At 40.4% G+C, this 27,796-nt stretch overlaps 1 protein-coding gene across 4 annotated transcripts in view; it reads left to right on the top strand.

Annotated features, from left to right (window-relative positions):
* Window positions 1-27,796, top strand: part of MTMR7 (myotubularin related protein 7) — a 102,804-nt gene that overhangs the window by 36,590 nt on the left and 38,418 nt on the right. For 3 of the 4 annotated variants that reach the window (XM_082608645.1, XM_082608646.1, XM_082608648.1), the window contains exons 2-5: window positions 5,698-5,820; window positions 7,032-7,194; window positions 15,276-15,433; window positions 24,785-24,913. In XM_082608645.1, the coding sequence (XP_082464771.1) occupies window positions 5,698-5,820; window positions 7,032-7,194; window positions 15,276-15,433; window positions 24,785-24,913 (573 nt within the window). Of the gene's footprint in view, window positions 1-5,697; window positions 5,821-7,031; window positions 7,195-15,275; window positions 15,434-24,784; window positions 24,914-27,796 lie in introns of those variants that run through there. The other variant, XM_082608647.1, reaches the window with a different exon arrangement.

Below are 27,796 nucleotides of genomic sequence, written 5' to 3'. Positions count from 1 at the left end.
CAGCAACGAAGACCCAACGCAGCCAAAAATAAATAAAATAAATTTATAAGAAAAAAAAGAAGCTGGTGGTTTCCTAAGAGTCATTAACTCTCCAAGTATGAAAGAAGCCTTATTACCATATAGTTTATTACATGTGTAGATGAGGTAGAATTAAGTTAGCTCAACAGTGAGGCGGAGTTATTGAACCACTGGGTCTTCATGACGGCACCCAAACTCTTGAGATTTATTTCAGTTTGTCTAGAATTGGCTGACTGTAGCATCACAGTCAAGAACGTTCTGGCTGTCTTAGTGTAAACCACGTGGTGGTCCCTGCACAGTGCTCCCCATCTGCACAGAATTTCTCAGATAATGGGATTTCAATTTTTATTACTCATTTCTTTCATGACATCACTGGGAAATCATGCTGTTGGTGTTTCCCTCATTGTTTTTTATTTTTTCCCTCCCTCTCCTTCAGCATTACTTTTGACAGCTGTGAGACCTGTGAGAATGATTGCCAAATCTTGAACTGTAATTTTCCTGCGGCAGCATCCAAAGTTAACAAAAAGACATGGAAAAATCTCATGAAGTGTTCTAACCTAACACCATCTGCAAACCTTGTTCTGTTCCACTGAGGTTTTCTAAAAATAATCTAAGTGGTATAGCTTTCTTCACTTCTATAGGGAGAAGAATTCATACTAAATACTTTGGCTTCAAAATATTATCTTATGTTCAATGTGGTTACCCTAATAAAGTTTTGTTTCATTGCTTCTAAGTGCAGAGAGAATTATTTACATTCTGTTTTTAGATACTTTTAATTGGTATATTAATCCTGGACCTCTGGTTAATTTAGCTAGGCACATTTCAGCATGCAAATGAGTTTTTCCCCATAGAAATGTCCTAAAAATAATATATCCCCTTGCTTTTCTCCTCCCACAGTCTCTTCCATGATATCTTTCTCATAGTCACTTCAGAATAGAATGTTTAATGACAAAAATTTAAATACCATAATTCAGTCGTGTGGGAATTGAAAAATACTCACTTTAAGAACTCTTGGGTCAAAGAAGAAATAAAAACTGCAGTTATAAACTACCTAGAAAGTAATAAGAATGATAATATTGCAAACAAAACTCATAAGATGCAGCCAGAGATTTACCTGGAGGAAAATGATTGGACTTAAAGCTTGTTATTAATCAGAAAGAATGAAAATTGATGAGCTATTAAATTCAAGCATTTAAAACTGAGCAAAGAGGGACTTCCCTGGTGGTCCAGTGGTTAAGACTCCATGATTCCATGGCAGGGGACGCAGATTCGATCCCTGGTTGGGGAACTAAGATCCTACATGCCTCATGGTGCAGCAAAAAAGAAAAAAAAAAATATAAAAAAACTAAAATGAACAAAGAAACAAAAACCACATGATATACTCAAGGAAAGCATGTTAAAACATTTATTAACAAACACAAGCAGAAAGTAGCGATTGGAAAAGAGAAAAATTAACTTGATAAATCCAAGACCTGTTACTTAGCAGAAAAACATATACATATCTAATCACAAAGAGATAAGAACGTAGTTCACAGTATTAGGAATGAGAGAAGGGGTAAGGAGAGAGGGATTTACCCACAGACAAGAATTAAAAGATTGTAAAGAATTTGAAAATCGGCAATAAGATAATTTGAAAAGAAAATAGATGTCAAAGTGAGATTTAGTAAAAAATAGAAATATTGAACAGATCTATAATTGCACAAAATTGAATGAATTATTAAAGTATTTCTGTATAAAGAAGTGCCCATATTTCTTTCAAATACTAAATAATTTGTATGTTGAAAGCTTCCTAATTAATTTATGTCATTTTAACTGTGATGATTTCTTAAAAGCATAGATGCAAAAAAAACAAAAAGGAAAACAAGAATAAAACAATTATAGCAGATAAAATATAAGGAATATTGAAACACTAACACACCGATTCCAAGTTGGTCATATACCAAGATCCAAGACTTCTTTAAGGATTAAGAAATCTATTACTATTATTAATAGCACAGGACTAAAATAAAAAAGTAAATATTCATCCAAATATATATTTAAAAGGCATGATGTTCATTCCTCATTTTCAAAAATCAAAACTCTTACTAAACTAGGAGTAGGTCGCTTCCACTATGTGATTTTTAGAAAAACATCAAACTCAAGGGTAAAATATAGGAAGTGTTCCCATCAAAAACAGATGTGCACATGAAAAGATGTTAGCATCATTAACCATTAGGGAAATGCAACTAAAAGTCACAAGATACTATCTCATACCTACTAGGATGGCTATGATCAAAAAAAAGAAATTATTTAACAAGGGTTAAGGCAAAGACATGGAGAAATCAGAACCCTTATAGATCGGTGGTGGAAATGTAAAATGGTACAGCCACTTTGGATTTGGAAAATAGTCTGGGAGTTCCTCAAAAGGTTAAACAGAGTTACATAAGAACCGGCACAATTCCATTCCTAGGTGTATATACACCCAACGTATGTCCTCATAAAAACTTGTATGAGAAAAAACTTGTATAAGAATGTTCATAGCAGCATTATTAATAATAACCAGGGCTTCCCTGGTGGCGCAGTGGTTGAGAATCTGCCTGCCAATGCAGGGGACACGGGTTCGAGCCCTGGTCTGGGAAGATCCCACATGCTGGCGGAGCAACTAGGCCCGTGAGCCACAAATACTGAGCCTACGCGTCTGGAGCCTGTGCTCCACAGCAAGAGAGGCCGCGATAGTGAGAGGCCCGCGCACCACAACAAAGAGTAGCCCCCGCTCGCCGCAACTAGAGAAAGCCCTCGCACAGAAACGAAGACCCAACACAGCCAAAAATAAATAATTTAAAAAAATAATAGTAATAATAACCAAAAGGTAGAAACAACCCTAATGTCCATCAACTGACAAATAGATAAATAAAAATGTGGTATATCCATATAATGGAATATTTTTGACAGTAAAAATAAATGAAGTACTGGCACATTCTACAAATGGATAAACTTTGATTGAAACACGGATCGAAAACATGATGCTAAGTGAAATAAACCAGTCACAGAGTATAACAGGCTGTACGATTCGGTTCATATGAAGTGTCCAGAATAGGCAAATTCGTAGAGACAAAGTAGATTGATGGTTGCCTAGTGCTGAGGTGGTTAGTGGGGAAAGAGGGCTGACTGCTACTGGGAACAGGGTTTCCTTCTCGGGGGATGAAAATGCTTTAACACTGACGGTTGCACAATGATGATCTACACAATGCTGTGAATATACTAAAAAGCGTTGAGTCATATACTCTTAATGGGTGAATTGTATGGTATCTGAATTGTGTCTCAATAAAACTGTTATTAAACCAATGACAAGCAACACAAGAGTGTTGTTACCGCTGTTATTTACTGTTATTCTGAAGGTTCTAGTTAATGCCATTAAACAAGAGGAATGAAGGTATAAATATTGGAAAGGAAGAGAGAAATTATTACAGAAAATATTCCTGTCTACTTGGAACATCCAAGAGACTTTGGTGAAAAAATTATTAGAACTAGTAAAAGAGTTTGGTAAAGAGGCAGTTATAAAACATACAAATAACAATTAAGCCATAGGCTACTATCCTTACTATATAAACAGTTTTCATGAATGTAAGAAATGACCACCTGGTATGTGAGGACCATTTATGAAAGAGACAGACTGATGAATAACCCTGTGAAAGAATGTGGAGCGCTGTAGTGACAAAAGAAGTATTTTTTAAAACCACAAGCTGGTAGGTTAAGGACACTGCTGTTGAATGACCATTCTTGATACACATAGACATTCACAAGGCCTCAGGAATGATGCAACCACCCCCCGCATAAATTGTATGCCCCCCAAATATAGTAAATACCTAATTCTTTATTTGCCTCATTAGATCCCTGGAAATTGGGAAGAAGTGGGACAAGACCCTCAAGTACTCTTCCCAGAAGGCTGGTTTGGTTCTCAGGGCTCAGAGGAAACTGAGGCAGTGGAATGTGTGGAGTGATGTTTGCCCTTGGAGTTGTCCTGACGATCCTGAGGGGTGTCCATTCAGTTCGCTGTCCCCGCAGGGCTTCCTGGAGCGGTTGAGAAGCCTTGGGCTCTCCAACTGCATCAGCACCACAGCTTCGATATTAGACTAAAGGATGGCACACATATGATTCACTAGTCTCTCAGCTGCCTCAAGGAAGCAAGTCACCATCCTGATTCGAGGGATGAGGGTTGAGCCAGTGTCTTTTTGTAGACGGTTGATCCTTGGCAGTAGTAAGTAGCATTGCTAAGCACTGCCATCCTTACTAGAATGTTCATCCAGTGTTTGGGGTGGCTCTGCCTTATTGGAGTTGTGGTTGCTGCTTTCTTTGTTTGCCCTGTAGAAACTGTCTTGTCATTTCCTTTACATTTCATATTGAAATGATCCCCATGCACATATTCTTTTTTTTAAAAAAAAAAATTTATTTATTTATTTTTGGCTGTGTTGGGTCTTCGTTTCTCTGCAAGGGCTCTCTCCAGTTGCAGCGAGCGGGGGCCACTCTTCATCGCGGTGCACGGGCCTCTCACTGTCGCGGTCTCTCTTGTTGTGGAGCACAAGCTCTAGATGCACAGGCTCAGTAGTTGTGGCTCACGGGCCCAGTTACTCCGTGGCATGTGGGATTTTCCCAGACCAGGGCTCGAACCCGTGTCCCCTGCATTAGCAGGCAGATTCTCAACCACTGCGCCACCAGGGAAGCCCTCGATGCACATATTCTTGAAATTACTCTACATTTCAGAGATGTATGCTTGATAAAAGTTGTTTCCAGAAGTCTCCTGTAGCAGTTTGAATTTTAGCTCAGGGGTGAGAATTCTATTTATTAGAAAGATTTTATTATAAATATTAGCATCTTAATTTGGTAGATTTTCTTGCTAAGCATGCAGAACATTCTTCTGATACTTTTTGCTCCTGTATGTATATTTGTATTTCCTACTAGTTTATATGGAAGCAGATAACCTTGGGGCCATTTCTACAACTGAGAAACACATAGGAAAATACATTATTTTTTTAATAGAATGCTATTCATATATAGTTAATGTGTAAACTCAACTTTCATGTGTATGCTTCCTGCCTTAAAATTACATAATTACAGTGAAGGAAAAATGTTGACCTATTTAAAACACAGAAAGGGTATTCTTAAAGAATAGGATCTATACATGGGGAGAGGGAAGGGTAAGCTGGGACGAAGTGAGAGAGTGGCATGGACATATATACACTACCAAATGTAAAATAGCTAGTGGGAAGTAGCCGCATAGCACAGGGAGATCAGCTGGGTGCTTTGTGACCACCTAGAGGGGTGGGATAGGGAGGGTGGGAGGGAGACGCAAGAGGGAGGGGATATGGGGACATGTATATGCATATGGCTGATTCACTTTGTTAAACAGCAGAAACTAACACAACATTGTAAAGCAATTATACTCCAGTAAAGATCTTAAAAAAAAAAAAGAGTCTATAACTCTTTTGTGGTACATTGAAGGTTATATTTAAGGAACTGGTGAATTTTTATCTTTTGATATACAGAATCATTGTGAGATCTAATTAAGAGGGCAAGTTTTGGTTTTTATCATCGGGAGAATTTTCAAAATCGTATTTGGATCAAGCTCGAGATTACTTACTGATTGTTTTTTTGTGAACAGCTTTTTTGCTCTAATATAACCTGTCACATTGATTTCTCTAGGTTGAAAATGTCCGCTTGGTAGATCGAATATCTTCTAAAAAGGCGGCCCTTGGTACTTTGTATTTGACGGCTACTCATGTCATATTTGTGGAAACTGCACCTGACACAAGGAAAGAAACATGGGTATGCATTCCTTATTGTTGGCTTTATGTGTTTTCCATTGTTTTAAGTAACAAGTTTTGACCCTCTATTTTTTTGTTTGTCCTCAGGGTGAGGAGGGTGGGATTTGGCGACTGGGTGTTCAGAGGACTCTTCTTGGAATGTGGGTTTTGCCTTTTTTCTGTAAAGGGTCACATCCACTTGATCTATTTACTCATTTTAAGCACTAATTATTTGAACATCGTCAAAGACATAGAAATAGCCAGAGCTATAAGTGCTTCGTGTCACAGCTGTCAAGTAGAGATTCAATAATGTTAGTGTACCAGATACAGCATTTACACAGTGCTTTATTTGCAATCCACTTTATTTGTAGCATCCTGTAATGCAGCCCATTTAGTCATCTTATTATGTTGTCTGCAGTTTTCTCATAATTTAAAAAAGAAAAAAAAATCTAGGGAACAGTCCCATCATCAGGTATTTCTGCTACATAATAATGAGACCATTAGATAGTTCTTATTTTATGTAGCCACCCAACCATGACATTATGACCAGAGCCAGAGTCCCTGAGTTGTAGATTTTACCTTTTCTGTAGCCCGTAGACTTTATCTTTTCTGCAGAAGGTGGCAGGTGCTACATAGTGGAGAGGAATTTAAAGGATGCAGTGTTGCCACTGAGGGCTGAGCAGAGAGAGACCCTCCTAAAATGCCAGAGCACTTCAGCATGATTTCCTTTCAAATAAATCTCTTCTGCGGCCTGCCTGACCACCAAGAGCTTCGAAAACAACGATCTCACGTTGCTGTTGAACTTGAGAGCATTCCATGTGGAATTGAGGAGCATGGTGGCACCTCCCAGCGGAGCTGTCTCTAACTTTTGTCGATTGCAAGGTTTACTTTACTAACTTCTCATGACCTTATTTAATTTTAGCTACTCAGTGCATTTCAACATTTGATGGCCCAAACGCTCCCTTACCTGGACCTGTGCAGAATTGTATGCTGAATAGTTTGCTTCATATAATTAGCTTGGATATCAGAAAGCTTGGCAATGAAAAATAAAATGATAAATTCAGACAGTTGGCTCTTACCCTGAACACGTAGGTTCTTGTCGTCTGAGTGCAAGCCAGCTGAAGGTCAGGGAGGGTTTCTTGTCTATGTGTGTGGCTCAGAGCTCTGTGTTACTTTTTGTCCTGTGTATCTGTTATTTGTGCTTAGTTTACCCACATTATCTTCTGGTGGTAGATTCTTCACAGTCAGATTTCCACCATCGAGAAACAGGCGACAACGGCCACCGGGTGCCCTCTGCTCGTTCGCTGCAAGAACTTTCAGCTCTTACAGCTCATCATCCCTCAGGAGAGGGACTGCCATGACGTTTACATCTCTCTCATCCGCCTTGCAAGGCCAGGTAGGGCAGAGCGGCTCGGCATTCAGCGTGGACCCACTCTTAAGACATTCACAGATTGTGTTGAAGACGTGGATAATACTTCAGAATTACAGTACTTTAGGAATTATCCCAGCCTTCAGATGAGGCCAAGAAATCTGACTGATAGAGTTCCTTGTCTTTTCGGGGCGGGGGGGGGGCTCTGTCCGAGTTACTTACTGTATGAGCTTCTTTCATTATTCATAGTTTTTATCCTGGAGGGGGTTTTAGTTGTGCTTCACTTTCGGGGTGAAATCATCCCAAAGTATGCCCTTCTGATACTGTGGTAGTCAAGCCACCTTGACTGAGCCCTAAGACAAAACCCACAAATTGTTTTGTGTGGAAAACATTGATATCAAACAGGTCTAGGGCAGTTTTCCCTATTTGGGGGCTTTTAAGATTTGGTTTCTGTTGCTTTTTGATAGTAATATGTATTTCCCAAGGTTGGCATAACTAGACCTTTGTTAGCATCAGTGAATGTTCGGGGTATGTATATGTTGATTCTCCTAAACAAAACCTCCTTAAGTGTTGTGGGAAGAATGGCTGATTTGAAAAATATATGCTATCAGTTACTCTCTGGTTATATATCCCTCATCTTAGGGTCTTTAGAATTACAGCTTATTATGCTTTAAGTCTAAGAAATTTATAGCTTACTATGCTGTAAACATATGAAAATCTACACAGGTGTTTCTTGTGTATGTGGCTTGTGTGAACTGTAGGGTTCCTTTGTTTAGTGTCTTGGAAGTATACAGTGAAAGGAGATCATTTGTGTAACAGTAACATCCATGGTAGTGGTTACCCAGAAGTCATTAATAAGGGAGATAGGACATGTGCTTATAGTTACTTTACTAAATGCTTTTTGATTCAGGACAAGAAGTTTGATTGTAAACTCTTCAAAGCCTTTGGTTGGGTCCTCAGATTCTTATGATACAACTGTATTGTCTGTTGAGAGCTAAGAGCTAACGTTACGTGATGGGAACATCAGAATCTGATCATTGTGACTTGACTTTGCTCCCCTTTCAAGTCAGCCCGTTGAGGCTTTTTCATCTCAGTGTGTTGAAAAGAACTGCCGAGTTAGCCAGAAAAGCAGTTGAACTTTTTGGAGGGCGCACTATAATTGGAACAGAAGTTCTGGGAAGATGTACGTGAGGTTGCATGTAGCAGAGAATGCGAGGGGAATTGCGCGCCAGCAGTTTCTGTGTCACTGATTAATGGATGTACTGGATGATAAATGTGCTCTGACCGGATTAATGGGATTTAGGAATAGCCCAGAGAACTGGGAAAGGGCTGAGGCACTGGAAGAGTAGATCACAGTGGCGGTGAGGGCTCTGGCCCCAGATGACAGTGAGTGCCCAGATTCACATTGCGAGGGTCCCCAGGGAGGAAAATCACTGTGTTCCCCTGCTTTTAAAAATATACACTTTTTCTTAAAGATGAAGTTTTGGGAGTTCAGTATTAGCTGTAGCCAGGGACCAAAGAAAGAAATTATAGTCATTAATTGAATTAGAGACATTACCTTAGAAGATTTTTTAAAAAGCCACCAGCATTGTGAAACATTGGAATTAGAAATGCCAGTTTATGTAAAACTTCGTACTTTAATGAGTATGGGAAGAGGAAATAGAATCCAGGCAGCTTCACAATTTAATGCTAAAGGCAGTGCTAAAATTAGGACATATTACAGCCTGTCACCTTGGAAGCAGGGTGTTGAATCTGGGTGGAGGTGAGGCAAGGTGCAGGGAGTTTCCACCAGGAGTGTGGTGGCTTCTCAGACCATCCCAGGACCTTTTACAAATTACACCTTTGCACTCCTCAGGGTATTTCAGAAGAAGTGTGTGTGTGTGTGTGTGTGTTTGGTGGGGAAATGACTTTGAATTCCAGCAAAGTCATTTCCCCAACACACACACACACACACACACACACACACACACACACACACACACCCTTTTCTGAAATACCTTGAGGAGTGCAAAGGTGTAATTTGTAAAAGGTCCTGGGAGGGGTGTGTGTGTGTGTGTGTGTGTTTGGTGGGGAAATGACTTTGAATTCCAGCAGCACAATATCCATCTCTGGGGTTATTGTGGTGGGTCACCAGCACAAATCATGTGTTTTCAGCTCCCCTTATGGGCACAGCTAAGGTCCTGTAGAGGACACTTTTTTTTTTTTTTTTAACAAAAGGAGAAATGTTTGGGAGTCCATTTCAGTCAAGGCCTGTGAAGGAGACAGCTTCAAAGCTCTGGAGAGTCTGTCTTCACTGAATTACAATTTCTGGGATACGGGTAAATCAAATGACTAAAAAATTTGTCTAGATGTTATTGGTTTGTCTTTCATATGAATTCAGATTGGTCAGAATTTGGTCATGGACTCTAAAAGATCCCAGCAAAAAAATAACGTAGCGAAGTCCAGTAAGGTCTTTAATTCTTCGTAAAGAAATAAGTTAAAATAGGGCTGTGGCTCAGATGAGAATAAATTAATGCTGTAGATCTGATGTACTAATAAGGTTACACATTTTTCTGATTTGAAGACCCCTGTTTCTCAGAGGGCTTCCATTTTTCCCATGTTCTTTCTTTTCTCCTCCCTCTAATTAGCCTCCTGCTGTTTATTTTTTTGTATCAATGATCTTTCCCTCTGTAGTGTTCTTGGGCCCTTTAATATTTAAGCCATCTCTTTTGTTTATTTTCCCATTTTTTATTAAATTGCAGTATTTTTTCAGCCCATCTTAGTCCCTAATTCTTCAGCATGTTTACTGTGATTTTTAAAAATCTCAGGATTGATATAGTCTAATTTGCTTAATTTAACTTTTTACTGTTCTTATCTAAGTCAGTGCCACTCAAGCAATTTTTACAGTCACAATTTCCTTTTTATTGATGATACTAATCTCTGGGTCCAGTAGCCCTGTTTTACTAAGTGTTAGCTTCCACAATCCTGATGTTTAATTCGAGCACTTGTTTGTTCAAAATAGACAAGAAGGTTCTCATTTTTTTGTTTTTTTTTTTTTTTTTGGTTTTTTTTTTTTTTTGCTGTATGCGGGCCTCTCACTGTTGTGGCCTCTCCCGTTGCGGAGCACAGGCTCCAGACGCACAGGCTCAGCAGCCATGGCTCACGGGCCCAGCCGCTCCGCGGCATGTGGGATCTTCCCGGACCGGGGCATGAACCCGTGTCCCCTGCATCGGCAGGCGGACTCTCAACCACTGCGCCACCAGGGAAGCCCCCTCATTTTTTTTTTAATATGCAAAATCCAATTAATAGCTGTGTTATCTTCTCACCCCTCTTTAAATGGTTTTTCAACTACGTTTATTTTCAGTTGCCTGAATTCATTAGGGCATGTAGAGCAATTTAACTTTCCTTACTTTGGGTTCTAAACCTCTGTGTTCTTCCAGTGACTGCTGGTGACTTTTCCCTTTCCCTCCTCATCCTTCACATTCTGCCGATGCTAATTCATGTTTGTGTTTCCTTTCGACTTTTAAAAACATTTGCATAACAATCAACAATGTAATTGTATTATTCAGGTTTTACATTGGTTGTTACAAGTTTCCTTTCGATTTTTAAAGTACTTTTTTTTTTTTTTTTTTTTTGTGGTACACGGACCTCTCACTGTTGTGGCCTCTCCCGTTGCGGAGCACAGGCTCCGGACGCGCAGGCTCAGTGGCCATGGCTCACGGGCCCAGCCGCTCCGCGGCATGTGGGATCCTCCCAGACCGGGGCACGAACCCGTGTCCCCTGCATCGGCAGGCGGACTCTCAACCACTGCGCCACCAGGGAAGCCCCAGTACTTTTGATTTTAGTATAAATTACCTTCGGTTTTTCCCAGTTAGTCAATAATAAGAGAGAATGCCCCCATGTTTTTTCTCTGTTTTCCTAACTGCTTTGTTCTGCCCGAAGGCTCTCTGATTTGGTGGAATGAACACCCTTTCCTTTCTTACGGGAGGAAGGAGCACAGGTTAGATGCCGAGACAAGGCCATTTGTGGGCTTGGTGCTTCCAGGTTGAAAGAGTTTCCACTTGACGGCCCATATCTTCTCCAGGAGTAGAAAGTGGGATTATCGGAGCGGGAAGGAGTTGATGAGAGCAGGAGGTATCGAATCGATTGCAGCCACACATGCTTCCCTGTGTTAAGGCGTGAGCTGAGCAATGATGCTAAACTAAGATAAAGTCAGTCCCATCTGTGTGTCTCTGTGTCTGGGTGGAGCTCATGCCCTCTACTTAGTCCTGAAGCACTGACTTGGCCTTCTTAGAACCATAGACAAAATGCTACTCATTCCTAGTTTAATGTAGTATTTGAGAAATTGCCATTTTTCTTTCTAAATAGAAGTCTGCCCTTGCTTAGCAGTTATATGATTTAGGTAGGTAAATAAAGTAAGTGCTAGAATGATTTCCACATAAGCTTTTCTGAACATTTTTTTAAATTAGAGGTGCACATTCAGTTTACTCCCCACCGTCCAAAGGCATGCTGAGGGTTTGCTTCTTGTTGGAGGAGCTCTTGTGCCCTCCTAGTCATGAGGACCCAAGGGGCGAAGCCTTCAATGCATCCCCTGTTGAAGGTGCCAGGCCACGAGCAGCAAAAGGCATTTTATGTTGGATGTGATGGCCTAGACTTTGCGATGTGAAAAGCCAGTGGAGTATTTAACGTGTTTGTTTTAAGAGTGGGTGGAAAATCAGGGATTTGGCCTTCCCAAAGCACATAAGTATTTTCTCTCAGTTCAGATTCTGTAAAGACCGGAGATTTCTCAAAGCCCTGCTTTGGTTGTTTTTGGTTTTAATTTACCTACCTTACTTAACTTATCTTAATAATGTTGATTACTAAACATTCTGCTATGTACTTTGCAAGAGATGGAGATGAGGGGAACAAAACATTATGAATGGGAAATAGTCAGTAAAATTTACATCTTTGTTAATGGTATTTTTTAATTTCTCAGAGTAGGCAGTTCTTAGCTGAGGGCTTCTCCTGGGCTGGCCTCTGGGTAAGAAGCTTGCCCACATTAACAAGACTGAGCTTTGACTGACAAAAATATGTTTCTCTGCCTGCATGTAGAATTTTAGGTAAATTGGGCCAAAGGTATGGTTGATCACCCTTTTCCTTAAAAATAACTGAAAGAGAAAATTTCATTATTTCAGTGGCAACCCATTCTGATGTCTCCCAATTCAAGAGTGATCTTCTTAATGTCGGTGACAAGTTATGCTTGCATTAATTTATGTGCAGTTTCCTCACCTCTTCCCAAGGGCAGCAAGAATGGGCCCATACATAGCAAACTATCAGTAGTCATAGAATGGTTTTCTTCTTCTACCTTTCAACCTATTTGTAGGCATTTAGCAAATGGAATTTAACTTCCGTTTTACCCCATCTTCCTTAGCTCTTCTTTCACTGAAGGAACGGAGGCTTTCTCAAGAGATTCTCTTGGCATCTTAAACAAATTGCATTTGTGGTTAACAGTATGATATCAGAAGCCTGAGTCATGAAAATGGTACTTAGAGATGGAAAACATATGTCAGTGTCGAGCCGACTGTTCCCAGAACAGGATGTCAGTTTTATATGCTGTCTGCACAATTTGCTAAGATGACAAGAAACCATTTTTACTGGAAGTGTCTGTGCTGTGTGTGTGTGAGTGTGTGTGCGTGTGCACGTACCTGTATGTGTGCATGTTCTTTGTTGAAATCTCAGTATGCTCAATTTTCAAATTTAGAAATATGACATCGAGAGAGACTGAAATAGACATCGCTTATCTCACTGATAAACCCCAGTCTTCTCGCTTCTTTTTTACAAGAAAGAGTGCATGTCTAATTCAAAAGTCTGGTACTTAAAATATGACCCTTATCTTATCATCCTTGTAGATGAGTCATTTCAGTAGTAATCAAAAGAAGCTGGAAACTTGAGTTTTGACCTTAGGCTGCCTGTGTATTATTGCGGCCTTTTGCTGGTGGTGAGATGCTTTGTTGGGCCTCCAGACACACATTTAGGAGCGCTAAAGTGTCCATGCTGAGCACCATTGACAGATGAAGGAACATATGGGATGATCTAAGAAAACTGTAAGGAGGAAGAATTCTGTTGGAAAAAAAAAAAAGAAGATTAGGGGGATGGTTGGAAAGAAAATATACAAAAGCGGCCCGTCTGGGGAGAAGAGAGAAGGGTCTGCCTTGGGGGGGCGGGTGGAGTGCGTGGTGGTGAAAGCCAGACTCCCTACCTCCTAGCTGTGTGACCCTGGGGACGCTGAAAAACATCCCTTTGCCTCAGATTTCTCATCTGTGCAAGGAGACCTGTCATGATGCTTACTAGATGGGTCAGGACATTTAATCAGAACAGAATCTGGAATGAAACAAGGGTTCACTGAGTATCAACCACGATTTATTATCACCAGAAATGCTTTGATTTGCACTGTCCAGTAGGTAGCTCCTAGCCACACGGGGCTATCGAGGGCTTAAGATGTGGCTGGTCTGAACTAGGTTGTGCTGTTTGGTGAGAAATACACATGGAATTTCAAAGACAGTACAAAGCAAAATGTATACAACATTAATAGGTTTTGTATTCCGTATATGTTGAACGATATTTTGGGTATACTGGGCTAAATAAAATATTTTGTGAAAATTAATTTCACTTTCTTTTTACGATTTTAATGTGGCTACGAGGACATTTTACATGACATACGGGGCTTACGCCGTATTTCTGTTGGACAGCGCTGGCCTAGTTGCTTCCCTCAGTGTAGCAAGGCCAGAGCAAGAAAACCAAATCCTTGATCTTGCTGGGGATGGCTGCTGGGCCTGGCCTCACAAGCATAAAAGGTGATGCATGAAGTCAGAGATGCCCTGGCACAACTGAAAGAAGACTGTCATCACACATCCTTCAACTTGCCCCTCATGAACAGGGTGCCATGTACTATGAATGGATATTTTTTAATGAATCCTGTAAATACTGTATGAACAGTACAGTTATGACATTTATGTAGTTGTTAAAAGTTCAAGTGTTTCAAGTGCAAACATTTAAATATATTCCACAGTTTTTTCACCTGTTTTGTCATTTAACACTGTTTGAGCATCAGAACATGGCAGTGGCCTGACCTCTGTGTATCTCTGAGAGGCCATCCCAAATTTGAGCTCGACATACATAAACAAATTTGAGTTCTGGTTTTCTAAGGAATATATATGTTCTTTTTTTTCTTTTTTTAAAAATTGAACTATAGTCAATTTACAATATTGTGTTAGTTTTAGGAGTTCAGCAAAGTTATGCATATACATTCTTTTTCAGATTCTTTTCCATTATAGCTTATTACAAGATATTGAATATGGTTCCCTGCGCTATGCAGTAAATCCTTATTGTTTATTTTATATATAGTGGTGTGTATCTGTTAATCCCATACTCCTAATTTCTGCACCCCCCTTTGCCTTTGGTAACCATAAGTTTGTTTTCTATGTCTGTGAGTCTGTTTCTGTTTTATAAATAAGTTAATTTGTATTATTTTTTAGAATCCACATAAAAGTGATATCATATATTTGTCTTTGTCTGACTTACTTCACTTTGTATGATAATCTCTAGGTCCATTCATGTTGCTGCAAATGGCAATATTTCATTCTTTCTTATGGCTGAGTAATACTCTATTTTATGTATATATATATATATATATACACACACACACATATATTTTATGTATATATATGTATATATCTCATCTTCTTTATTCATTCATCTGTTGATGGACACTTAGCTTACTTCTGTGTCTTAGCTATTGTAAGTACCCATATATTCTTAATTACTTTTTAATCTCCATATTTTATGTGGTCTGAAAATATATTCGCTTTCAAAAGCAAATAAAAAAAAAAAAAAAAAAACAAGATGGGGAAGGCCATGCTCCTGAAAGAAAAGAAGTTCTTGCAAAGTTGAGTTCAGTTGTCCTGAGGTCTTGTCGTTGTTGGGAAGAGGTGGGTGAACCCACCTCAGAGACAGGGTACCCCTGGGAGAGCCCCGAGGGGTGAGAAGCTAGGCTGGCCTCTCCAGCCCAGACAGAATGCATTTGGGAAAATTTGATTCTGGCTTTGACTTGGCTTGATTTGGCTTTATTCTCCCCTTTTCTTTTTTTGCAGTGAAATATGAGGAGTTATACTGCTTTTCATTCAACCCCAAGCTGGATAGAGAAGAAAGGGAACAAGGCTGGATGCTGATCGATCTCAGTGAAGAGTACAAGCGAATGGGCCTCCCTAATGATTACTGGCAGCTCAGCGATGTGAATAGAGATTACAGAGTGAGTGGAGGCATTTGGTGAAATGCAGATACTTAATCCAAATGAAACCATGATTTCACATAGCTTAGCATGACTTCTGTTTGATCTCCTTCAATTTTGATAGCTCTCTGTGGGTACAGGTGTGTGGATTCCCAAGTCTCCCTTGGTTATTGCTGGCTCTGTTTCCTACTTGCACCTAGAATCAGAAAGTTTGAACAAGGTCCCCCCAGAGAACATCCCCTCTAATGGATGAGGGAGTGGAAACCCGGAGAGGCCCAGCAGTGGGCCTCAGGGCCAGCACCTCCCTTCTCCCAGCCAGTCTTTTTATAGCTCAGTGAGTGATGGCTGGGGAGTCATGGCAGCTTGGCATGAGCCCTTTCTGTGCTCACTGAACTCTTGATTGGTACACAAGGTCACCAAGAGCCTTCCCTAGAGAAATGAGGAGAAATATGTCTGCACTTACAGAAGGGACTGGGCGATGCAGCGAAGCAGGAGGGGCAGAGTCAGTTCCATCTTCTCCCCGAGGGTGGGCTTACAAATCAGCGTTGGTGTCCCTGTGAATTTTTAAAGTGTTTTCAGTAATAAAAGTACATAAGAACGTTGCTGAGAATTTACAAAAGAGAAAAGAGCCGGCATCCCATTGCCCTAACATTCTTCTAGAAGGTTTTAAATTTCTTCTTAATTTTTTTCTCATCTGCATAGTCCAATAACTTTTTTCTTACATGAGTAATGCATTTCATTGTTTACAATGGGAAAATGTCGGGGCAAAGGAGCTGTTCAAATATATACAACAAAAGTGGAATCATACTGCATATGCCTTGTGTTTTGCTTTTCTTCACATAGCATATTGTGAGTGTTATCCTGTCAATAAATACAGTTTATATCATTTTAAAACATTTTATAATATGACATAGTATGGCTGTATCATATTCTATCTGTCTAATCTCTAATTTTTAGACATTTAGGTTATTATTATTTTTCACTATTTTAAATAACATAGTGAGAACATTCTGGTAACTGTACCTTTGCCCATGTTAAAAGTCTTTTTCTTAAAGACAGATTCCTAAAGGTGGAATTTGTATGTCAAAAGGTTTACTCAAATTTTTGTACATATTATCAAAAAGAACTGCAGGGCTTCCCTGGTGGCGCGGTGGTTGAGAGTCCGCCTGCCGATGCAGGGGACACGGGTTCGTGCCCCGGTCCGGGAAGATCCCACATGCCGCGGAGCAGCTGGGCCCATGAGCCATGGCCGCTGAGCCTGCGCGTCCAGAGCCTGTGCTCCGCAATGGGAGAGGCCACAACAGTGAGAGGCCCGCGTACCGCAAAAAAAAAAAAAAAAAAAAAAGAACTACAGAAAGATTGTACCAATTTATATACATTCTCAACAGTTGTGTAGGAGAATGCTTGAGTCTTTGTACCTTCACCATTAAAGAGTTTACTTCTTAAAAATCTTTTGACAGCTTGATAGTGGGATAAGTGATTTCTCAATTTAATCTTCACACCTTCATCTCTTGAATTGTAGTTTCGTACATGCCGACCATTTATATCTTGTCCACTCTTAATTGACCATTTCTGGCTGCATATTTTGAATCCTGATTACTTTCTTCACCTTACCATATGGATTTTCTATATTGTGACAGTATTCGTATCAGTAATTAAATGACTGTGTAACATTCCATCACATGAATGACCATAATATACTTAAATAGTTCCCTATTATTAGACATTTAGATTACTCATAATTTTTGCTATATGAATAGTTCTGGGAGTAATATCTTTGTTCATATGATTTTCCCCATATTTTAAATTATTTTCTAAGGATAAATTCCCAGGACCAATTACAAGGCATAAGAGGCTTAAATCTTTTTTTTTAGATTTCAAGCAGGCAGGCCATTGATGTTTTTGCTTTTGATCAGTATTTGGTTGTTAATTTCTGTTCCCTTGTATAGCAAGCAGTATATGTGACCTGTAAGATTTGAACTTTGGGGATTTTTTGAAGATTTATATCTTCATAAGACACCCAATATTTAATTAATTATCAATATTTGATTTTATCAATGTTTTGAGTCTGGAAAAAATGTATATTCTCTGTTATTTGGGTATAAAATTCTGTCTCCATCTAAATTAAGTTTCTTATGCTATTTTGGTTCCTTTGCTCACTTGATTTCTGACAGAGGTATGTAAAAATTTCCCATTACGATTGTTGATTGGACGTTTTCTCCTTACATTTCTAAAGTGTTTGCAGTATATTTTTGAAGTTATGTTGTCCAGCACATAATGGTTTAGGACATCTTCTTGGTGTGCTTTTTATCAACTTAAAATATCCTTTTTTCCTGTGAATGCTTTGAATTCTATTCTGTATTATTATGTTTCTACTGTTTTCTTCTTCTTGTCAGAATTTGCCTGGTAGAGCTCTACTTATCCCGTTACTTTCGGTGATCCTATATGAATGTTTTCTCCTTTTAAAAAATATCTAACAGTGGGAATTCCCTGGCGGTCCAGTGGTTAGGACTTGGCACTTTAACTGCTGAGGCCCAGGTTCAATCGCTGGTCAGGGAACTAAGATCCCGCATGCCACAGGAAAATAATAATAATAATAATAATTAAAAATAATAATAATCTAACAGTAGTTATCTTTGGGTTGTTAGGGTGGAATGTTTTGTTTTTTCTCAAATTAGGTATGGTTAGATTTTGATTTTGCAGTAACTGATATCTATGACGTTGTTCTAGATACTATGCTTTGTGGTTTTACTAGTCATGTTTTTCCCCTTTGCATATCTATAGCTAGATAGCTTTTTTCTTGTATTTGCCTGTGATAATTTTGGAAATATACATCTTACTGCTTTCTTCCATTGATTATTCTTCATTTTAAAACAGCTGTTTATTTATTATGCCACTCTTCCAACCTACACAAAACTTTGAAAAATAATGAAATGAACAGCAGGGACCTGCATACTATGTAAGAACAAACATGGCCAATGCTGTTAAACCTCCTTAATATTCCCTCCAAATCACTTCCTGCTCCAGGGTCACTGACTGCAATTTGGTGTTGTCATTACTTTCTATTTATAACGTTTCTACGTTTGTAAGTAGCAGCATGTAGTATTTTTTCGTGCATGTTTTACACTTTCTGTGTGCGGTATCATGCTGAATGTTGCTTACTGAAACTTGACTTTTCACTCAAGTTGTAATTGTGAGATTCCTTTTATTTAACAAACACATGTATAATAGTTACCACATGCCAGGCTATGTTCTAGAAGCTTAAAAAATGTTAGCAGTCCTGTGTGGTAGGTGTTGTTATTATCCTTGCTTTCAAATGGAGAAACTCAGGCAGAGACAGATTAACTGTCCAAGATGTAAAGAAGTTAGTAACTGTGGAAACCTATAGCTCTTGTTCACTCATTCTTCACTATTGTCTTATACTCCATTTTACAAATATACCAAAGTTTAAACTTTTATTTATTCTTTCTCTTTTATTTCTATCTTTTGTTTTACCATCTCAAATAAAGCCGTTATCTGGCTTATATATGACTCATAGTACATTTTGAGTTTCTACCGAAGAGTAGAATTTCTGAGTTAGAGGGTATGTGGATTTTAGCCTTACTAGATATTGCCAGATTCTTTTTTTTTTGCGGTTTGCGGGCCTCTCACTGTTGTGGCCTCTCCCGTTGCGGAGCACAGGCTCCGGACGTGCAGGCTCAGCGGCCATGGCTCACTGGCCCAGCCGCTCCACGGCATGTGGGATCTTCCCGGACCGGGGCACGAACCCATGTCCCCTGCATTGGCAGGTGGACTCCCAACCACTGTGCCACCAGGGAAGCCCCCTCTTTTTTTTTTAAGATTTTTTTTTTGATGTGTACCATTTTAAAAGTCTTTATTGGATATGTTACAGTACTGCTTCCATTGTATGTTTTGGTCCTTTGGCCACGAAGCATGTGGGATCCTAGCTCCCTTACCAGGGATTGAACCTGGACTCCCCACATTGGAAGGCGAAGTCGTAAGCACGGGACCGCCAGGGAAGTCCCATTATTGCCAGATTCTTTTCCAAAGTGTTTGCATGGACTTACACATCTAAGATATGATTTCTGATTACCCACAGACTTACCAACAGTTGGTATTTACAGTGTTTGGTGGTATCTCTACTTATTGACCCAACAGGCTTCTGGGAATTTCTTCTAAAGAGTTAGCATAAACGCACAGTGACGTACACAGTTATTTATTGAAGCGTTGTTTATCAAAGCATGTATTAGAAGAAACCCAAATTTCTTTAATAGAGGACCAGTTAAATAATTTTGGGTCTATTCGTATAATTAAATTAATGTGTAGCCATTAAAAACATGTAGGATATTTCCATTTACTGATAAGGAAAGATCGCTGAAGTATATTGTTAGGTTCAAAAAAGCAAGGCACAGTATCGTGAATATAGTGTCATACCTTTTATTTTAAAAAAGAGGGAGAAAAATAAGACTTGTTCATATGGATGTGTAATTGCCCCAAAGTGATAACCTAGAAAGTAGGTGGGAATGGGATGAATAGAACACAAGGGTGAGCATGTGCACCTTTTAGTATTGTTTTATTTTTATAACCATGTGAATTTATTTATTTATTTATTTATTTATGGCTGCATTGGGTCTTTGTTTCTGTGCGAGGGCTTTCTCTAGTTGTGGCAAGTGGGGGCCACTCCTCATCGCGGTGCGCGCCTCTTACTATCGCGGCCTCTCTTGTGGCGGAGCACAGGCTCCAGACACGCAGGCTCAGTAATTGTGGCTCACGGGGCCAGCTGCTCCGTGGCATGTGGGATCTTCCCAGACCAGGGCTCGAACCCGTGTGCCCTGCATTGGCAGGCGGACTCTTACCCACTGTGCCACCAGGGAAGCCTCCATGTGAATTTATTAACTGATCAAAAAGTTAAATTTGAGAAAATGCCAATTCGTGTGAAATAGATCTCAGTGTGGTTTTCTTTACATTGCCCTGTTGTCATTTATAGCTGTTGCAAATATCTCCTCTTAGGAGATATTTATGTACTGTGCCTAGAGTATCTTTTAATCCTCAGAAGTTTTGAGTTGTCAGTGTTTCCTATTTTGTTTCATGGTTTTAGCATATTATTTAAGAAAAAATCCTGGCCTATTCTCTAACCTTTGTCCCAATTTACACTGTATAATTTCCATAGTTACATTTTCACTAATTATGATTATTATAGCTTTATAGTAAATCTTGATATTCTACAAGTCAGGTCCTTCCACATCCTTCTTCTGGATATATTGAATGTACAGATTATTTGGGATAGAATGGCCACTTTCATGATGCTGAATTTTCTCTGTAATTACTCTTAAATCTAACAATCATAATCTTACACTGTGAGTGGACATTTGGGTCCTTTTTGTCTCAGTCATTATAAAGTATCTGGCTGATGTAATAGTTTGTTCCCATGCTAAAGCCAACCTTTGCAGTGAATTTTTAGCCTTGAAATGAAAGGCAGGAAAATCCAAGTTTAGTAAAGAAAATTGGATTTCCTTTTAAAATTAAAAAAAAATATGACACACCCTTGGGTGAGGAAGAAAATGAGGCTAAGGCACATCTTGTGGAATAATATTTTCTTGAAAACACAGGTTCTTGTTATTTTTGATGAGGTTTCCTTCTGGTCTTAGCACCACAAACATGACTCACATTTAGTTGCTTAAGTCCTACAGTATAGAGACTGCAAAACATGAGTTACTCAGCATTTTTTTTCCAAAGGTAATATACAGCAAACCCAAACTAACAATCAACAAACTGTGTTGAAACAGAAAAGGTGAAAACCTAGGGGATTTTCTGATTTTACGAATATCATTGAAATAGGGAGAAAGATGATGAACCCTCATTTGTTACCAGTTAAAAAATATAATAAAAGTTGGTTCTATCAAAATATTTCTGACTGTTAGTCCATCGGGAGGATTATGTCATCATCCGTTACTTTTGCTTTTAACCTCATGGTTGAGAAAAACCTCTACTTTTTCCTCCCTTCTTTCATAAGAGTTATTTCTTTCTTTTCACAAGTTATTTGATGTAAGTGGGGCTAGTGATGTCATCTGATGGAGAAGAAGCTTTTGTCCCTGGTGGAAATAACACCATACATAGCGCACAGAGACGCAGGTTCCAGAACCGGCACTGCCCTTTTCTCTCCATGTGGTCTTGGGCAGGCTAATTATTATCACCATCACCTCTATCAGCATTGCTATTATCCCTGTTTATAAGACACTTGCTTCTGGTAATCTAACTCTCTAAGCTAAGATTTCCTTTCTGTACCTAACTTTTTTTTTTTTTTTTTTTTGCGGTACGCGGGCCTCTCACTGTTGTGGCCTCTCCCGTTGCGGAGCACAGGCTCCGGACGCGCAGGCTCAGCAGCCATGGCTCACAGGCCCAGCCGCTCTGCGGCATGTGGGATCTTCCCGGACCGGGGCACGAACCTGTGTTCCCTGCATCGGCAGGCGGACTCTCAACCACTGTGCCACCAGGGAAGCCCTGCACCTAACTCTTAAAATTGTCTTTCTTTAAATAAAATAATTGGCATTCATTACTACGTTAAATTTTTAATCTGTTTCTCTTGGAATAAAATTGAAAGTATAACCCAAACCAGTAATTTTTTAAAATCTTGTTTATTTCAGTTCTCTACAGCTATAGTTTATGTATTATGTATTATGTTATTTTATGCATATGCAAATCATTTCATGCTGCTCATGCCCCTTTTCTTCTCCCCATTACATCAAAAATTCCTTGAAATAAATTTGAGGTCTTAAATGTTGAAGAAGACCGTTGTCTTTATAAATATATCTCAGTTCCTGACAACTAACCCTCGCCCTAAAGTGCTCAACTCAGTGATGGGTCCTCAATAAATACAGAGCCTTGGCTGGCCCTCAGATGGATACTATGCTGCAGTGGTAAATACATGTATTGGGAGGTTGTAACCAGGGCAACAAAGATCAAAGATTCCTGGGAATGTGAACTCCTTGAGACCAGTAAATCTTTTGTTATTCATCACTGCTCTAGCACCTAACCTAATGCCTGACACATAATAAGTATTCAGTAAAAATTTGTTGATAGACACCAGTATTCTATGATAATCATCACACTTCTAAGAAACTAGAACTTAATGATTCCAGCCACTAAAAAGAAAGGATGATTATGTAACATGATAGAGGTGCTAATTGTCACTACAACGGCAATTGTATTACAATGTACAAACGTATCAAGTTAATATGTTTTACACTTTAAATTATACAGTGTTATACGTTAAATAAAAACAACTTGTTGAATGAATGAAAGAATTATCAAAAAAGGTTCCTCTTGGCCAGGCGAAGCAAGACATGCAGGCGCCCCAGGCAGGCTTATTTGGCGGAGGACAAAGAAAATCGTTCCCTTATTAATTAAAAAAATATCACGCAGGAATTGTTTTAACTTACTGAACTTACTGAACTTACTGAGACTTAGTGAACTTACTGAAAACCTACCAATTTCCTTTTTAAAACTGCTATTTTAAGAAAACGTTGTTAAGTCTGGTGCAATGAGTACATGTCTCTTGAACTCAGACGCACAGGTGTGGTCTGTGTAGTATAATGTTCTGGCTGCCTGACTCCAGAGAGGTCCTGACACCAGATTTGCAGGGAAGCAAGTGTAGTGTCTGTGGGCAGTAATTCCAGTAAAATCTCAGGTTCCAAGTAGGTTGGACCATCTGTTCTTGGTCTGGGATTTTTGTCTCGGTGCCAGAGCCCACGTTGACGTCTTTGGTAATCTTGCCTAAAATGCCGTTGGGGAAATGCTCTGGGCCTGGGAACTTCACTTCTGTGGCCCATCTGTCTCCTGCTCAATGCGGTGCCCAGGCTGGAAGCAAAGTACAAAGTAGGCAGGAAGGCAGGCGAGGGAGGCGTCATCACAGAACAACTGATGTGAGCTTTGTGACGGGTTCTCGTTCCCTTCAGTCCCGTGAGTCGTAGGACGGGTGGGATGGTTAGAGGATGTGCAGACACACATTTCCCCTGCTGCTGCACCTGCTTGAGGACTCTTCTTGAAGCGCCCAAGGAGGTGCTTGACTTCTAGGAAATAAACAAAGTTCAGGAACTGCCATCTAAACCGTCCTCGTGTTGCAAAAGGATGGATTGGCCGCCATCAAAGCAAAGTATGTGTCGAGCAACAAGTCGACTATTACTGTTGCCACCATTCCCATTTCTGTCAGAATTCATGGTTGATGAAGAGCCTCGTCATGGGTGTCCTTGTGTCAGCCCTGGGGGATGTCATTTCTGTTCCGTGTCAGTTTTAGAGAATAGCAAGTGCTCAGTAGTTTGACTTCTTGAAGGTCATGAAGTTGGTAGGTTGGAGCTAGTTTTTTTTTTTTAATTATTAAATTATTTAATTATTTATTTATTTTTGCTGTGTTGGGTCTTCGTTTCTGTGCAAGGGCTTTCTCTAGCTGTGGCAAGTGGGGGCCACTCTTCATCACAGTGCGCGGGCTTCTCACTATCGCAGCCTCTCTCGTTGCGGAGCACAGGCTCCAGACGCACAGGCTCAGTAGTTGTGGCTCACGGGCCTAGTTGCTCCGCGGCATGTGGGATCCTCCCAGACCAGGGCTCGAACGCATGTCCCCTGCATTGGCAGGCAGATTCTCAACCACTGCGCCACCATGGAAGCCCTGGAGCTAGATTTTAAACCCCTGATTTCTGACAGAATTGCCAGACCATTCCAAGGTGCCAGAGCTTCCACTGGGGGAAATCACGGCCAGGGCTGCACAGAAAGGGTAAATCATGTCTTACCACTTCTAAAATCGTCACGTAAGAAACAAAAAGTTGTCATAATGTGTGGTGGAGGGTGGAAGCGCAGGGGAGAGGAATTGGGTCGGCCCCTGAAGTGTGGGTGGGCTTTGGGAAGATGTCTGGGGACGGTGTTGGCTTGACTGTCACCTCCGATAGGAGCACACAGAGGGTGTGCCAGGGACAGGAAGGTGCCCTGAGGAAGTCACCACTGGTGCTGGCATCTTAGGACATTGTCTTCCAGTGTCAGGCTATCTTAAACAGGCAGCTAAAGTTTGCTCAGTTGCCAGGATGCAGAATTGCAGTTTGTCCCTTTTCGATGAAAGAAATGCTTGTTTGTCACTGTCTTACCTCCCACAAAGAGCCCTTGGAGAGAAGGGGCAACGCATGAGGGCAGGATGATAAAGGGTGTCTTGCTTTGCTTCACTGTGATTTCTTAGAACCAGCACTCCATTTCTCTGAAGTGGCTCTGTAACTTGGTTAAGAAAACTTAAATATGCAACCTGTAAGCCCAGTGAAATGGAATTTCTGGTGGCCGTTTGTAAAGCATGACGAGATTGCCTAAAATATGCCCTTGTGCTTTTCACAACAGGTTTGTGATTCTTACCCTACTGAACTGTACGTTCCCAAAACGGCCACGGCACACATCATAGTGGGGAGTTCCAAATTCCGGAGCAGACGGCGATTTCCTGCCCTTTCTTACTACCATAAAGATAACCACGTAAGTCTCAAGGCATGCTTTTGTTTCATGCTTTGCTTTTCTTCTTTTATGATAAACAGGCCTTTTCCAGGGGCTTCTGCTGTGTGTGTAGGTTTGAATTCTTTTTGAAGTATGTGGATATTGCTGTGTGTGTGGTACGACATGACACAACGCCACTGTGCTTAAGCCCTTATCTCCTGTAGAAGTTGACCTTCCGTGTTTATTTGACAATAAAGGAATGGGAAAGGGTCACAACACACCTAACCGTAATCATCTGAGTGAGCGCCGTCCTCTCTTCTAACTGGTCACCTTGGGAGGCTCTGTACTGAAGAGCCTCTGGAATGCCTATTTTAGAAAAGCCCCTAAAAGCCGTGGCACGTTCTTTTTCTTCTTTTTTTAAATGGAACATAAATATGTTTTTTTCAGTATCTTCAGTATAAGAAATCTTTCTTTATGGAGAATGAGTTTCATTTTTTAAAATAATATTGGTAAAAGCTAGAATTAGGTTTGTCTGCAACTAAGAGAGACCATAAGTAACCGTGGCTTCAATAGGATAGAATTGTATTTTCTCTCACATAAACCTCCCCAGGTAGGCAGTCAGGGCCTGGTGTCCTGGTTCTGCGCCACTCAGCCCTCAGGGACCCGAGCTCCTTGCACCTTTCTGCTCTGCCAGCCCTGGGGTGTCGCCCTCATCACGTGGTGTGAGAGGTGACTTTAGTGCCAGCCGTGACCTCCGCGCGGCCACAGGTGGAAGGGGGCCCAGTGGTGCCCTCACTGCTTTCGGAGGGAGGCTCCCCAAAACTGCCGTGTGATGGTGCTGCTCCTATCCTGTTGATCAGAACTGCACAGGGCCTGTGGGAAAAGACAGTCCTGTGGGTAACCATGTAAATCACAGCTAAAAACTGTGATTCCAGTTCTGTGGAGGATGAGAAGACACATTTGGGGAGACAAGAATGATCTTTGTTACCTGCTTTAGAGGTCGTGTGACTTTAGCCAGGCGAAAACGTTTGGTTTTCAAGTGAGATAACATAGCCTCATTTGACTTTAATCCCAAACTATAAACAATTGCAACAGATGTGTGTGAGTGTGTGTGCCGTGCATGCACCTATAGGCAGGGCGTGGGGCAGGATCTATGTCCGCTCTTAAAAGGAGGCTTCCACAAATACACTGAGCAATGCCAACTTGGCCAGAGTGAAGCGTATAGCCTTCTGTGGTGCCCTACTTTGAAGGGAGATATTCACTCAGCAGTGTCAGGTCTGTTAATTGAAAGGATACAAATGGTCTTATTTTCAGTTACACTCACTGCTCTGAAATGGCCTAAAGAAGGCAGGTATTTCGTTAATATCCTGTATTATTTGACTCCAAATATATCTCAGCCTACACAGAGCTGGACCAATGGTGAGAGGCAAAGGAAGATGTGAATCTCTTTTTTTTAAAAAAATGATGGGATGTAGGGAGGGTGGGAGGGAGGGAGACGCAAGAGGGAAGGAATATGGGAACAGATGTATATGTATAACGGATTCACTTTGTTATAAAGCAGAAACTAACACACCATTGTAAAGCAATTATACTCCAATAAAGTTGTAAAAAAATAATAAAAAAATATGTTGGGATGAAAAGGGATGTGGAATTTCATGATGTTGTCTTTGAATTTAGGATGCCAGTAACATTTACTTTTTTTTGTAGCATCCGTTGATAAAGAAGTAAGAGAGGAGAGGGAGGGAGAATCTTTTTTTGTTATGTCAGAGGTGGGGATGGATTGGGTATTTTAAAAGTGAGCTTAGTTCTTTTCCTACTTCTTTTCCTTCTGTTTTGATTTTCTTGAGAAAAGGGATTTTTTGTCAGTGTGAGTATTATAAAGGGCAAACATGTAATGTCTGAGGATAGGGTAGAATTTTTAGCAGTTAGGCCACAGAGACCAGCTTCTTGGCCTCTTGACGTCAGACCCTCATCACCGCATTCCCGCTCTCGTGCGCTGTTCTTTACTTGGTCCCCAAGCCCGGAAATGAACTCACACGGCCATCAGTTCTAGTTAAAAATAATTGATTTCCTGTACTTAAAATTTTAAAGCAAACAGTACTTTAAGTTCTAGCTCTTCTTACAAGATAGAAAAGGTTTCCAAGCATTGCTAAAGTATCTGGTTGCCCAGGGAAATACTTCATGTACATGCACGCCCACTCTCCCACACCCACGACCTAAAATCTATGCCTCAGGTAGAATACGATCAAATTTGTGGTTTTATAACATCGCTCAGGTTTTAATATCCAGGTTAATTATGTAAATCCTTCCAAGGTGAGCAGGGGTATTGAGAGATACCATTAGCGAAGGTGGATTTCTGTGGTTCGGTGGGAGACACGGGAAATATCAGTGCAGTATTTCATGCTATAGTTGCTCAGAAAAACCCACACATAAACCAGGCATCTTCCGTGAAAAGTCAACAGCTATAAAGTACCTAAGTTTGAGGACCTTTCTTTCTTCCTTTTTGTGATTTTAGACTTTTTAGACTTGAGTATGTATTCCTACCCCACTAGAACTCAGGCTTGGGAATAAGAATATCACATTTTCTAGTTAAATTCTGTTCCTCATGTAGCCCCTTGTTCCCAAGGAGCCCTGAAGACTTTGGTGGTGAGATGAGTTGGCCAGTGTTGGGTAGTGGGAATTGGTGATTAGATTAAGAAAAAGCTTGACATGTACCTCATGTCATGAACAGGAAGCCCCGTTGAGACTCCTTTGATACAAATCCGCCCCCCCCCAGGGTACATAATTACCTTTGGACCGGCTTTTATCATACATGGTGTTGTAATCACTTCCTGTTCACCCTTGGTGAGGTCAGAATTCCTGCCCTAGGGTTTACTGGGCTGACTGAACACATGACATCTGACACTGGACAAATGAGGTTGACGG

Source organism: Mesoplodon mirus, assembly GCF_964341445.2.
Source record: "Mesoplodon mirus genome assembly, chromosome: 20".
NCBI classification, from domain to species: domain Eukaryota; kingdom Metazoa; phylum Chordata; class Mammalia; order Artiodactyla; family Ziphiidae; genus Mesoplodon; species Mesoplodon mirus.
This window is presented reverse-complemented; position numbering and strand designations above follow the sequence as displayed.